This window comes from Argopecten irradians, chromosome 5 (genome assembly GCF_041381155.1).
Source record: "Argopecten irradians isolate NY chromosome 5, Ai_NY, whole genome shotgun sequence".
NCBI classification, from domain to species: Eukaryota; Metazoa; Mollusca; class Bivalvia; order Pectinida; family Pectinidae; genus Argopecten; species Argopecten irradians.
Genome location: NC_091138.1, coordinates 3,709,464 through 3,724,434, shown reverse-complemented (window position 1 = coordinate 3,724,434; position 14,971 = coordinate 3,709,464). Strand labels below are relative to the sequence as shown.

Below are 14,971 nucleotides of genomic sequence, written 5' to 3'. Positions count from 1 at the left end.
CGCCCCATCCCTATAAGCGCCCCACCGCTATGAGCGCCCCATCCCTATAAGCGCCCCATCCCTATAAGCGCCCCATCCCTATAAGCGCCCCATCCCTATAAGCGCCCCATCCCTATAAGCGCCCCATCCCTTTGAGCGCCCCATCCCTATAAGCGCCCCATCCCTATGAAGCGCCCCATCCCTATAAGCGCCCCATCCCTATGAGCGCCACATCCCTATGAGCGCCCCATCCCTATGAGCGCCCCATCCCTATAAGCGCCCCATCCCTATGAGCGCCCCATCCCTATAAGCGCCCCCATCCCTATAAGCGCCCCATCCCTATAAGCGCCCCATCCCTATAAGCGCCCCCATCCCTATAAGCGCCCCATCCCTATAAGCGCCCATCCTATAAGCCCACCCTATAGCGCCCCACCCTATAAGCGCCCCATCCCTATAAGCGCCCCTATCCCTATAGCCCCCATCCCTATAAGCGCCCCATCCCTATGAGCGCCCCATCCCTATGAAGCGCCCCATCCCTATGAGCGCCCCATCCCTATAAGCACCCCATCCCTATAAGCGCCCCATCCCTTTAAGTGACATACCCCTTTTTGAGGCCCCAATTTCATTTACAATGACTCAAATACAGACTGACACTATGAAAACCGTGAAGATTTCTCTATTTGATTTCCTTTGCAAATTGATTAATGTCTGACAGGTTGTGCAATAATCAGTAAAATTAGTCCAGTCCAAATTTTGTCCTAATAAATTATCAGTCTTAATCTACATTTTTCAATCTGCAGCAATGTGATTAGTGATACTCACTTGTCTCTGAATGATGTCAAGTAGAAAATCTGGCTTACGACTCCGACACAACATCTGTCCAATGTGGATACTCTCATTGAGGATCCGGACTTGTTCTAACATGGCTGCTGGGGGCTGGCGCGCTACTCCACTACAGAGAAAACAGATAGTCAAATAGATCTGTCTTCAAATGAATAACACATTAGGCTCTCAACAGAGTGACTTCTTAATTAAACAGCTACTAAAGACTATTAGAAACAAAACAAAACACTAGGCAAATTGTTACCATTATAAACAGATGAAAACCTGTACAGGTAACATCAATTATCAAAAGAGTTAATACTACTAAGAATGTTTAATCCTAAGAAAATTAACTCTCCATTTACTGTTTGTGTTAAACCAACTCTACACATCAGCATGTGACTGTTACCTGGGTTTCATGCCGGTAAGTTGAGTAACAAGTAAACTGTTGGACTCAGTAATTGTAACTTTACTTGTAGCAGCTGCCAGATGGCTCTCAAATTCTAAGATTTCCTGCTTCTCTTGTTCAGACACCTAAAAAATACAAATCCAATCATGAAACTAAAACATGTTATTAGAAAGAGTCAATGTAACTTTTGTTTTCAGCTCAGTCTGTTCATAAACAATATGATACAAACAATTTGTATCTATATTGTTGTTTTATTTCTTTCTAACAATATAATTTCCATTTAAATTCAATTTTTTCCCCAACACATGTTATTATATTCCTACTGACATGTAAACATTTGCTTTGTACAAATAATATAATAATTCTGATATTGGTTTTCAACTCCTACCTGTTTTTCCTGATTCTTGATGTCCTCGATATCTCTGTCCTCTGAAGCTGTGGTTGGAGGAGGGAACTTGTAATTTCTGTACAGAACAATACCAATGTTTAGAATTACAGCTCTCTTTGTACTGTTATCTAAAATATATCTACTGTTATCTAAAGTATATTAACTGTTATCTAAAGTATATCTACTATTATCAAAAGTATATCTACTGTTATCTAAAGTATATCTACTGTTATCTAAAGTATATCTACTGTTATCTAAAGTATATCTACTGTTATCTAAAGTATATCTACTGTTATCTAAAGTATATCTACTGTTATCTAAAGTATATCTACTGTTATCTAAAGTATATCTACTGTTATCTAAAGTATATCTACTGTTATCTAAAGTATATCTACTGTTATCTAAAGTATATCTACTGTTATCTAAAGTATATCTACTGTTATCTAAAGTATGTCTACTGTTATCTAAAATATATCTACTGTTATCTAAAGTATGTCTACTGTTATCTAAAGTATATCTACTGTTATCTAAAGTATATCTACTGTTATCCTACATCCAGCTCTCTTTGTACTGTTATCTAAAATATATCTACTGTTATCTAAAGTATATCTACTGTTATCTAAAGTATATCTACTGTTATCTAAAGAATATCTATTGTTATCCTACATCCAGCATTGTCATTGTCAGACTACAATTTCCACTTATAGTTTTGTTGTATTTGACACTAATGGAAACTAGCTGTATTTAAGATATTCAGTAGATGCGCTGATTCAACTGACCTACCAAGGCAATTCATTTTTTGAAAGACAAGCAAGTCTTAAATATAATCAACATCTTTTAATTTATGTACGCTGTTTTTATGAAATTTACAGGATAAAAAAGTATGCATAGTCAGAGTCTGAAAATGTATTCTGTATTTTTGGCTGGGAACAGGAAAAAAAAGTGACTTGCCAAAGATTCACCACATCTTTTTTTCTTAAGCTTGCCACAATACAGCTTCAGATACCAACAATAGGCTGTATATACTTATTAAGGATTCCATCAAGTATCTAAATGTCCGTCATAGGAAATAAGATCCCTTAAGTATCTAAATGATCAACAACAATGATAAGAAACAGGATGCATAAATGATAAGACAATAGAGTATTGTTATAACAAGTTATCAGACAGGTAACACATACCTGGTCATCACCATCTCCATCAGACAATAGAGTATTGTTATAACAAGTTATCAGACAGGTAACACATACCTGGTCATCACCATCTCCATCAGACAATAGAGTATTGTTATAACAAGTTATCAGACAGGTAACACATACCTGGTCATCACCATCTCCATCAGACACTTTAGTGTGGGGTAGTTCTCCCAAGCTGTAATTCCTTAAACAAAAACAAATTTACCTGACATGTCTTTATCACAGGTGCTCAACTTTGGGTCTTGCTATTTACTGTATGTTCATGCAATTTTTATCATAGAATTTTAATGTATTTAATCATCAAAACACCTTAACCTAAAATTTGATTTTAAGTATATCAACCATCTGATAGAGTATTTTAAACAATGTTGATGACTGGTTTAATTTTTTTTTTTTTAATTTTTTGGTACAATGTGATTGAGTAAACAAAAAAAATCATCTTTAATCTCAAACTGAAGAGAGTGAAATATACAGAGAAATCTATTCTTACCAAATGTTTGAGGGTTGAATGCGGATAAGATGAGGAGGATGGTCCAGGATTTCCAGTACAAGTTAGAGATAGCCAGCGTTGGCGGGCTGTACCTGTATAATTATGTCATGTACGCTGTTTGATATTTTGTTATTGTAGGACATATGTTATGTACACTAAAACATCATAATTAGATATCTGGATACATGTTAAGACAAACACAACCAACTTGAGATATCATGGTTAAAGGACTAGGTATGATAAGGGTATTATGTGGCCCCCAAATCCGCTATTTTTCAAAATTTGTTATTTAAAATGCTAATCTTGCATTTCAAATATTAACTACATACCTGACATATTTGATAGTGCTATTAGGTAATATAGCAGTTCTAGTTGCCATGGCAACCATTTTTATTGTACATAAATTAAGCAAAATGTGAAAATTTCATCAAAATTGACCTTTTTTATGCAGTTTTTCATCTAGTTAACATAGAGCGCATTCTAGAACAAACTTTATATTTCTCAAAATGATGTATTCTTCGTGTCTGCTAATTCACTTAAAATATAAAGTGTGTTCTAGGTTGCGCTCTATTGATTTTAAAGGAAAAGCTATCAAAAATATGCCAAAATTGACCAAATTTTCAAATTTGCATAATTTATGCAAAGTTACCATGGTTATATAGCAAAAACATACTTTCTGTCAACAAAAAATATCATTAAGTTTTTATCAGGGGCATATTCAATATTCCAAACGCAGCAAATTAATTTCTAAAAACTTAATTTGAAATTTGGTAGATTTAGGGGCCAAAAAGAGCCATTACCATATCTAGTCCTTTATATTAAAAAAAAAAAAACACAACAACAAAAAAACTTTCAATTTGGAACTTTTTACTCCTACAAGACACAAGTAGAAATGTGCATGTATTATCCAATGTCATATATTATATTGGTGAAATGCTGTTTTTGACAACTCACCCCTTTGGTAGAGAGATGTCAGTAGGGTGTCTGTATGAACACAGGTTAAGTAGAGCGTCTACTAGCTCAAGTCTCTCCATCTGTAACACTTTTTCACCTATAACAAACATCAATAGATCTGTAATTGTGATGCTAATGATTAGTAGTGATAGTAATGACAATTACTTAAACAACCAAAGACATCAATGTAAAGCAGTTAAAACATGGAAAGAATAAAAATTTGAAATGTCTCTTTTATATCAATGATGAGTATACAATACAGATCCCTATATAGTAATAACAGAACAAATTAGTAGATCAAATCTCGGGTTACTTAGACAAACACTTAATGATACTGTATCAGAACTGATTGGTAATTAAATCAATATTTCCCTGAGTTACAGATGAATTCATTTAACTTGGAGATGAGTTCCTCCTCTTCGATCAACATCTAAATGTGTTTTACCATCACAACTGAGACTGGCCGCTCGTTTTACTAGTTGGTCCACAAGTTCTACAGCATCTGCAGGGTTCATGGGAATATCAGGAGACAGACCGATGACAAGAATTCTCATCAAAGTATCCTCCAGTACAGGGGACTCGGACGCAATCCTTAACAGGGACCTGCCACACAATATAAAACACTTAAAACACAATACAGAGACATGTAAAACAAACAAAACCTGTTTGAGAACACCAAAGCTCGCCTCTGGGGGTTCGTTGATTTAATGAAGGTTCCTTGTAATTTAACAGCATTATAACATATAGCAATGTCATTACAAAGCTTAACTTTTTGGCCCATTGGGCCTCTTGGAATTCTCAAAATCTTCGAGAGGCGAGCTAATAAGAAAGACACAATATCAGACCTGGAAAATCTCAAACATTCTCGCAGATTTATTAATAAATCATATTCTCATACAAATCATAAAACTAGAGGACCACATACTTTGAACTGAACTAACATTCTTTGTGAACATTAATCTTGACGCATGTTATATTTCAGTCCTGTTTGATCTTGGTTAGATAAATTCTGATGAGTATTACAAATGTAATCCAAGAGTGATGAAGTCTGAACATACATCAGGTTACTTACCCTCTCTCTCCTTCTGACGGCCAATTGTCTTTGTTGTAGTAATGTTCAGGACTCTCCAGGAACAGTACCTTGTGTAGACTACAATAACAACAACGGGTCCATGTAAAGACAAAATCTATCATAAACTAGAAATATCTGTAGGACACATATATATCAAATGTCACCAACGTGTGACAGACAGAGGCAACACTACAAGCCTCCATTTCATGATTTAAATAACAAAAACATCATTTTAAGAAAAATGAATTAACTTATATTAATTTTGCTTTAAATTTACAATAAAAAATTCCAATGTATAAATGGAAAATGTAACATAAAAAGCCTAAAATGTTGATGACCAATGCAAAGGATGTCTAATTCTGATACCATGTATCAATACTGAGGAAACACATATCACTTCAGCATATATATACCAGACTAGTGTCTACATTATAACTTACCAGTGAATATACTGTTCAGGTTTAAGTTCCCCAATATGTTTTGACACAATAGTATGTAACCACCACACTGCATCTCGCTGTATCATGGCTGTCTGCTGGCGATACTTATGGAGAACTTCCGAATCTAAAATTTAGATTCTGTTGATGTTTAAACATACAGTAAAACCCCTATAACTCGAACTGCAGGGGACCAGGTCAATAGTTCGAGGAATACGGGGTATTCGACTTATCCGAGGTTGGTCAAGATCGACAGTTAAAATGTCCGGTTTCAAACTATGACAAACAATGCACGGCAATGACATTTTAATTACCCTATCGTCATCTAGGTTAATGTACAATATCCATATTGGTCAACAAGGAGTACATTTTCTATTATTTAATTATCACAAATTATTTAAAACATTTACAAAATACATACTCACAATAAAGTTATTAACCAGCATATTTACGGACATAAGGAATGATATCTATAGATGTCTATTTAGTATTTACAAGTAAAGTTACAAAATACAATTTACATGAAAAGATACGGAACGCACTGATAAAATGTACTTTGCATATATCGTTTGATATCGTTTACATCTTTCGGCAAATAACATTGTGTTAGCCTGTCGAATGAAACCAACGAAGAAATTTAAAAAAAAATAAACTTTTATAATTAGGCGGACGTCAACAATATCTTCCGCCTCTTTTGTCATTTCACAATGCGTACTTTCTATTAACACGGATCAACAACTTCTGTATTTACAACGAAGACTATTACGAGAGAAACATTAATAACTTAATGCCTTTTCTGAAATATTTAAATAAAGTTAGCATTAAACAACGGCTTGCGATTGTGTAGGTAGGTAATAATGACACCGTTAATCCCTTAATTACATAAAGGCTTGACACGACAATTGTATAAACACAAGATCGTGAGCAATTATCCATGTTGGTCGGTGCAGTCAGGTGTGACACAGGTAAAAAAATCACAAGGGCCAAACACCTGTTCGACGAATACATGGGTAAATACTATGAATTTGACGCAACGGGGACATATTTCTGTTCGAGGAATATGGGGTATTCGACGAATAGCTGTTCGAGCTATCCGGGGTTTTGTTACTTAGATTATATAGAGAGACGGTCGGGACCGTACGACCAGTTCGACGAATAGGGGGTATTCGAGGAATCCGGGTTCGAGTTAGAGGGGTTTTACTGTATTACTGTTACTATATCTTGTTCTACATAATTCTGGAGATATTACGTAAACAATATCTAAATTTAATCACAAAACATTTCATAACCTTATTTACACTCAATTTATTTTTAATAGCTTTGTATGACCTTGTTTATCTCCCTTGGCCTCGCGTACGGACGGTGTGATTCCTATAAGGATTGTGACCGTGACCATGTCTGCAACAGAAAGGATGTATCGCTCCTGGAACAAAGAAGAAAATAATCAATCTTTGTTGACATGTATATCAGTTTGGTGATTTTAATTACATGAATACAGTAAAACATGTTTATAACACACACACTTATAACAATTTCACAGCTATAAAACAAAACATTTGTATTCCTCATCAAGGCTCCCATAAGATATATGTATTATGCGAATAATGAGTGGAGCTTATAGGAAAGTAATCTTATTGATCCCTAGATGTTTGTGATAGCCATATTTTACTGTTATAGTTTGGTGATTGAGTTTCACAGCAAAGAAAAAACATGCACAAAAAGCTTAACAAACAAATGTCAAGTAATATACAACTACAGTCAGAAAATAGTCAGATGTTATATTGGTATATACCCTTAAAGCACTGTCCATTTCTACAAACTTGGTGTCTGTTCTCTCCTGCATTAGATTCAGACAAAATGATGAGATTTTTAGATCCTGTTTGAGAGAACGAGAAATTTCTCGGAGCAGGGCACGAAGTGCACGGAGATAATCCTCCTTGTTGGACAGCAGATCCTGGAATATCTCAGACAGAACCTACAATAAAATACATAATAGGAATTAATTTAAGGAATAACTATTCATTTTGGTCAGATTATGAGGAAATAGTGATAAATGGCATCACATAATCTCATCATCAGCCGATTGTGATTGTTCTATATAAGACACATAATTCAGTATCATTACCCCCGGTATTCACGTACATTGATAATGACATTTTTCAACAGTATGGTTATTAAGTGAATGTTAGAGAACTGTTAATATGTCTGGCTCACCACTACAATCAAAGCATGATCAACTTTAACTACTGTAACTGTACTATGATATATAGTTGTACACATATCTTAACAATCAATTCTTTGCCTTATACACATTCAACTTTGGAATCAGTTTCTGTACTCCTGTTACTAATTCTTCTACAAAAGAATACTTTATGAAATTTAATTTACAGATACTGTCAGAAAAATATGGGAATATTCAAAACACATTAAACAGTATAGAATTGATAGAGTATTAATCACTAGACTTAAGTCACTGAATTAATCAAACCTTGGTAGCCTGGGCCGATGCGGTCTGAAACATGACACTGATCAGAGCCATGTTGTTAGGATTCCTGGCATTGGATAGTTCATTGTAGATAGTGTGAGTGAGCATCATACGTAAGTTCTCCGGGTGTTGTGGGATCAATTCTCTGTAAACAAAATATTTACCAACAATTATATCATGTATATGATCCTCAGTAAAATTACATTCATGGAATGGAAATCAAGTAAAGCTTAGTATAGGGTAGATACTTTTTTCATTTTAGCAGTAGTTTTATTTTAGCGTTTTTCGCGCTGTCTTTGAAGCACTAATTCATGTACAGTGCAAAATTTTGTGAAAGGGTACATACCAGGTATGTATTTCTGGTTTTGTAAAAGGGTACATACCAGGTATGTATTTCTGGTTTTGTAAAAGGGTACATACCAGGTATGTATTTCTGGTTTTGTAAAAGGGTACATACCAGGTATGTATTTCTGGTTTTGTAAAAGGGTACATACCAGGTATGTATTTCCGGTTTTGTAAAAGGGTACATACCAGGTATGTATTTCTGGTTTTGTAAAAGGGTACATACCAGGCATGTATTTCTGGTTTTGTAAAAGGGTACATACCAGGTATGTATTTCCGGTTTTGTAAAAGGATACATACCAGGTTTGTATTTCCGGTTTTGTAAAAGGATACATACCAGGTTTGTATTTCCGGTTTTGTAAAAGGGTACATACCAGGTATGTATTTCTGGTTCTGAACCACTGAATTGCATTCATTTATATCCGCCCTAATTAAACATAGTGTACATTTTTCACATTTGCATTAACATTTGACTGTGCTAAAATAGATATGTTCACAATATACAAGATAGAGATTTGTTTCTGATGTGAGAACAGAAATATTGTTATTGGTGTTTAGGTGATAAGGTAAAGCGAAACTTAATCTTGTATCTCACATTTTCCAAATTACCCTGAAAGATTTTATATACCTACCTGATACAAGATAGGAAATGGTTCAGCAGTGGTTTAGTTTTCATTCTGATCTTGACAAGTTGTGAGAGAACCTCTATATCATTCTGGTCATACTGGTTACAGTTCATACATAGAGCCATCAACAGATCCTGGGCAGACCGGGTCAGCTACAGATAACATGGTTTTCTTCATAGTATAGTATTTAACGATTTACAGATACTACCAACATTTCATCCTTATAGGCACAAAAAATTTCTTATATATCTTTTTTATCAACTGCAAGTATTAAAGATGCTCCACCGCTGACAAATGGTATCTTTTCACTATCAAATACAGGAGCAGACGATTTAGTATTTTTCTTCAGTTACAAAAGTTACTTTACACCATTACAACCATTGAAAAGTTTGAGCTTCTAATTTTACTTCAAGTTGAAAATATGAAAAATAATTAATTGCATCCCGAAAAAGTTCCGTGTCACTATATCCTATATGGAATGAAGTACTGATTGTGCATGCACCAAAGGCGAAATAAATTATTTTATATTACTTTTTGTGTAAATTAGACATACATATACACGATTAAACTCCAATAAGTGTTCAAATGATGAATATCATTTATGCTCTGTCGGCGGTGGAGCATCTTTAAATGTTTTTCACTAAAATCAGCTTCCTTCTCCTCGACCCCCCTGTTTTACTATATATTTGTTAGCTGTTTTTACATAAATCTAATAATCTCAAATAATGTTTAAACTAACTTATAATAAGGCTTAGTTAGCTATGCTAATGGCTTAGTTATAGCTATTCTGACTCTGGAGTGGATATTGGTATTTATAACAGATAACTGATCTGTCCGGTCCTTAAGTGAGCTGGTAGCTTCTTACAGTAAATATGGTATATGAATTGTTCCTTTTTAATATTTTCTGGGTTTACAGTTAATATGGTATATCAATTGTTCCTTTTTAATATTTTCTGGGTTTACAGTAAATATGGTATATCAATTGTTCCTTTTTAATATTTTCTGGGTTTACAGTAAATATGGTATATCAATTGTTTCCTTTTTAATATTTTCTGGGTTTACAGTAAATATGGTATATCAATTGTTCCTTTTTAATATTTTCTGGGTTTACAGTAAATATGGTATATCAATTGTTTCTTTTTAATATTTTCTGGGTTTACAGTAAATATGGTATATCAATTGTTCCTTTTTAATATTTTCTGGGTTTACAGTAAATATGGTATATCAATGATTCCTTTTTAATATTTTCTGGGTTTACAGTAAATATAGTATATCAATTGTTTCTTTTTAATATTTTCTGGGTTTACAGTAAATATGGTATATCAATTGTTTCTTTTTTAATTATTTTCTGGGTTTACAGTAAATAGGTATATCAATTGTTCCTTTTTAGTATTTTCTGGGTTTACAGTAAATATGGTATATCAAGTGTTCCTTTTTGGTATTTTCAGGGTTTACAGTAAATATGGTATATCAAGTGTTCCTTTTTAATATTTTCCGGGTTTACAGTAAATATGGTATATCAAGTGTTCCTTTTTAATATTTTCCGGGTTTACAGTAAATATGGTATATCAATTGTTCCTTTTTAATATTTTCTGGGTTTCCAGTAAATGTTGGTTTATCAAGTGTTCCTTTTTAATATTTTCTGGGTTTACAGTAAATATGGTATATCAAGTGTTCCTTTTTGGTATTTTCTGGGTTTACAGTAAATATGGTATATCAATTGTTCCTTTTTAATATTTTCTGGGTTTACAGTAAATATGGTATATCAAGTGTTCCTTTTTGGTATTTTCAGGGTTTACAGTAAATATGGTATATCAATTGTGCCTTTTTGATATTTTCTGGGTTTACAGTTAATATGGTATATCAAGTGTTCCTTTTTAATATTTTCTGGGTTTACAGTAAATATGGTATATCAATTGTTCCTTTTTAATATTTTCTGGGTTTACAGTAAATATGGTATATCAATTGTTCCTTTTTAATATTTTCTGGGTTTACAGTAAATATGGTATATCAATTGTTCTTTTTTAATATTTTCTGGGTTTACAGTAAATATGGTATATCAATTGTTTCTTTTTAATATTTTCTGGGTTTACAGTAAATATGGTATATCAATTGTTCCTTTTTAATATTTTCTGGGTTTACAGTAAATATGGTATATCAATTGTTCCTTTTTTAATATTTTCTGGGTTTACAGTAAATAGGTATATCAATTGTTCCTTTTTAGTATTTTCTGGGTTTACAGTAAATATGGTATATCAAGTGTTCCTTTTTGGTATTTTCAGGGTTTACAGTAAATATGGTATATCAATTGTTCCTTTTGAATATTTTCTGGGTTTACAGTAAATATGGTATATCAATTGTTCCTTTTTAATATTTTCTGGGTTTACAGTAAATATGGTATATCAAGTGTTCCTTTTTGGTATTTTCAGGGTTTACAGTAAATATGGTATATCAATTGTTCCTTTTTGATATTTTCTGGGTTTACAGTAAATATGGTATATCAAGTGTTCCTTTTTAATATTTTCCGGGTTTACAGTAAATATGGTATATCAATTGTTCCTTTTTAATATTTTCTGGGTTTACAGTAAATGTTGGTTTATCAAGTGTTCCTTTTTAATATTTTCTGGGTTTACAGTAAATATGGTATATCAAGTGTTCCTTTTTAATATTTTCTGGGTTTACAGTAAATATGGTATATCAATTGTTCCTTTTTGGTATTTTCTGGGTTTACAGTAAATATGGTATATCATGTGTTCCTTTTTAATATTTTCCGGGTTTACAGTAAATATGGTATATCAATTGTTCCTTTTTAATATTTTCTGGGTTTACAGTAAATATGGTATATCAATTGTTCCTTTTTAATATTTTCTGGGTTTACAGTAAATATGGTATATCAATTGTTCCTTTTTAATATTTTCTGGGTTTACAGTAAATATGGTATATCAATTGTTCCTTTTTAATATTTTCTGGGTTTACAGTAAATATGGTATATCAATTGTTCCTTTTTAATATTTTCTGGGTTTACAGTAAATATGGTATATCAATTGTTCCTTTTTAATATTTTCTGGGTTTACAGTAAATATGGTATATCAATTGTTCCTTTTTGATATTTTCTGGGTTTACAGTAAATATGGTATATCAAGTGTTCCTTTTTAGTATTTTCTGGGTTTACAGTAAATATGGTATATCAATTGTTCCATTTGAATATTTTCTGGGTTTACAGTAAATATGGTATATCAATTGTTGCTTTTGAATATTTTCTGGGTTTACAGTAAATATTGTTTATCAAGTGTTCCTTTTTGATATTTTCTGGGTTTACAGTAAATATGGTATATCAATTGTTCCTTTTGAATATTTTTTTTGGTTTACAGTAAATATGGTATATCAATTGTTCCTTTTTGATATTTTCTGGGTTTACAGTAAATATGGTATATCAATTGTTCCTTTTTGATATTTTCTGGGTTTACAGTAAATATGGTATATCAATTGTTCCTTTTTGATATTTTCTGGGTTTACAGTAAATATGGTATATCAATTGTTCCTTTTTGATATTTTCTGGGTTTACAGTAAATATGGTATATCAATTGTTCCTTTTTGGTATTTTCTGGGTTTACAGTAAATATGGTATATCAAGTGTTCCTTTTTAGTATTTTCTGGGTTTACAGTAAATATGGTATATCAATTGTTCCTTTTTGGTATTTTCTGGGTTTACAGTAAATATGGTATATCAATTGTTCCTTTTTAGTATTTTCTAGGTTTACAGTAAATATGGTATATCAATTGTGCCTTTTTGATATTTTCTGGGTTTACAGTTAATATGGTATATCAAGTGTTCCTTTTGAATATTTTCTGGGTTTACCTTTGGGTTTTGTAACCACATCTCTAGTCGTTGTGCCACCTGTATCCTGACCTGGCTGTAACCACATGTGGCAGTCATCAGACGGATCACATTTCGGGAGGATGTGTCCATGGTCTGACGGCGGCCCAGCTGTTCACGGATAATGTCCATTACATAGGACTCTATACTATCTTGTTGGTCACTATACTACGACCTTACGACTTGTGTTCACTTTAATATTACCATTTAACATACTGTATACCTCTGATTACTATACCTTACGACTTGTGTCACTTTAATATTACTTTAACATACCTCTGATTACTATACCTTACGACTTGTGTTCACTTTAATATTACCATTTAACATACTGTATACCTCTGATTACTATACCTTACGACTTGTGTTCACTTTAATATTACCATTTAACATACTGTATACCTCTGATTACTATACCTTACGACTTGTGTTCACTTTAATATTACCATTTAACATACTGTAATACCTCTGATTATTACTATACCTTACGACTTGTGTTCACTTTAATATTACCATTTAACATACTGTATACCTCTGATTACTATACCTTACGACTTGTGTTCACTTTAATATTACCATTTAACATACTGTATACCTCTGATTACTATACCTTACGACTTGTGTTCACTTTAATATTACCATTTAACATACTGTATACCTCTGATTACTATACCTTACGACTTGTGTTCACTTTAATATTACCATTTAACACACTGTATACCTCTGATTACTATACCTTACGACTTGTGTTCACTTTAATATTACCATTTAACACACTGTATACCTCTGATTACTATACCTTACGACTTGTGTTCACTTTAATATTACCATTTAACATACTGTATACCTCTGATTACTATACCTTACGACTTGTGTTCACTTTAATATTACCATTTAACATACTGTATACCTCTGATTACTATACCTTACGACTTGTGTTCACTTTAATATTACCATTTAACATACTGTATACCTCTGATTACTATACCTTACGACTTGTGTTCACTTTAATATTACATTTAACACACTGTATACCTCTGATTACTATACCTTACGACTTGTGTTCACTTTAATATTACCATTTAACATACTGTATACCTCTGATTACTATACCTTACGACTTGTGTTCACTTTAATATTACATTTAACATACTGTATACCTCTGATTACTATACCTTACGACTTGTGTTCACTTTAATATTACCATTTAACATACTGTATACCTCTGATTACTATACCTTACGACTTGTGTTCACTTTAATATTACATTTAACACACTGTATACCTCTGATTACTATACCTTACGACTTGTGTTCACTTTAATATTACATTTAACATACTGTAAACCTCTGATTACTATACCTTACGACTTGTGTTCACTTTAATATTACCATTTAACATACTGTAAACCTCTGATTACTATACCTTACGACTTGTGTTCACTTTAATATTACATTTAACATACTGTATACCTCTGATTACTATACCTTACGACTTGTGTTCACTTTAATATTACCATTTAACATACTGTATACCTCTGATTACTATACCTTACGACTTGTGTTCACTTTAATATTACCATTTAACACACTGTATACCTCTGATTACTATACCTTACGACTTGTGTTCACTTTAATATTACCATTTAACATACTGTAAACCTCTGATTACTATACCTTACGACTTGTGTTCACTTTAATATTACCATTTAACATACTGTATACCTCTGATTACTATACCTTACGACTTGTGTTCACTTTAATATTACCATTTAACATACTGTATACCTCTGATTACTATACCTTACGACTTGTGTTCACTTTAATATTACATTTAACATACTGTATACCTCTGATTACTATACCTTACGACTTGTGTTCACTTTAATATTACA

At 32.7% G+C, this 14,971-nt stretch overlaps 1 protein-coding gene across 1 annotated transcript in view; it reads right to left on the bottom strand.

The window, feature by feature from the left end:
• Positions 1–13,533, bottom strand: part of LOC138324205 (integrator complex subunit 1-like) — a 46,240-nt gene extending 32,707 nt beyond the window's left edge. The window contains exons 1-15 of the mRNA XM_069269286.1: positions 13,495–13,533; positions 13,060–13,245; positions 9,207–9,352; positions 8,236–8,377; positions 7,540–7,722; positions 7,077–7,170; positions 5,751–5,874; positions 5,311–5,388; positions 4,684–4,841; positions 4,239–4,335; positions 3,285–3,376; positions 2,918–2,978; positions 1,599–1,674; positions 1,211–1,335; positions 802–931 (exon numbers count right to left, since the gene is read on the bottom strand). Of these exons, the coding sequence (XP_069125387.1) occupies positions 802–931; positions 1,211–1,335; positions 1,599–1,674; positions 2,918–2,978; positions 3,285–3,376; positions 4,239–4,335; positions 4,684–4,841; positions 5,311–5,388; positions 5,751–5,874; positions 7,077–7,170; positions 7,540–7,722; positions 8,236–8,377; positions 9,207–9,352; positions 13,060–13,245; positions 13,495–13,533 (1,731 nt within the window). The remainder of the gene's footprint in view (positions 1–801; positions 932–1,210; positions 1,336–1,598; positions 1,675–2,917; positions 2,979–3,284; positions 3,377–4,238; positions 4,336–4,683; positions 4,842–5,310; positions 5,389–5,750; positions 5,875–7,076; positions 7,171–7,539; positions 7,723–8,235; positions 8,378–9,206; positions 9,353–13,059; positions 13,246–13,494) is intronic.
• Positions 13,534–14,971: the final 1,438 nt, after the last annotated feature.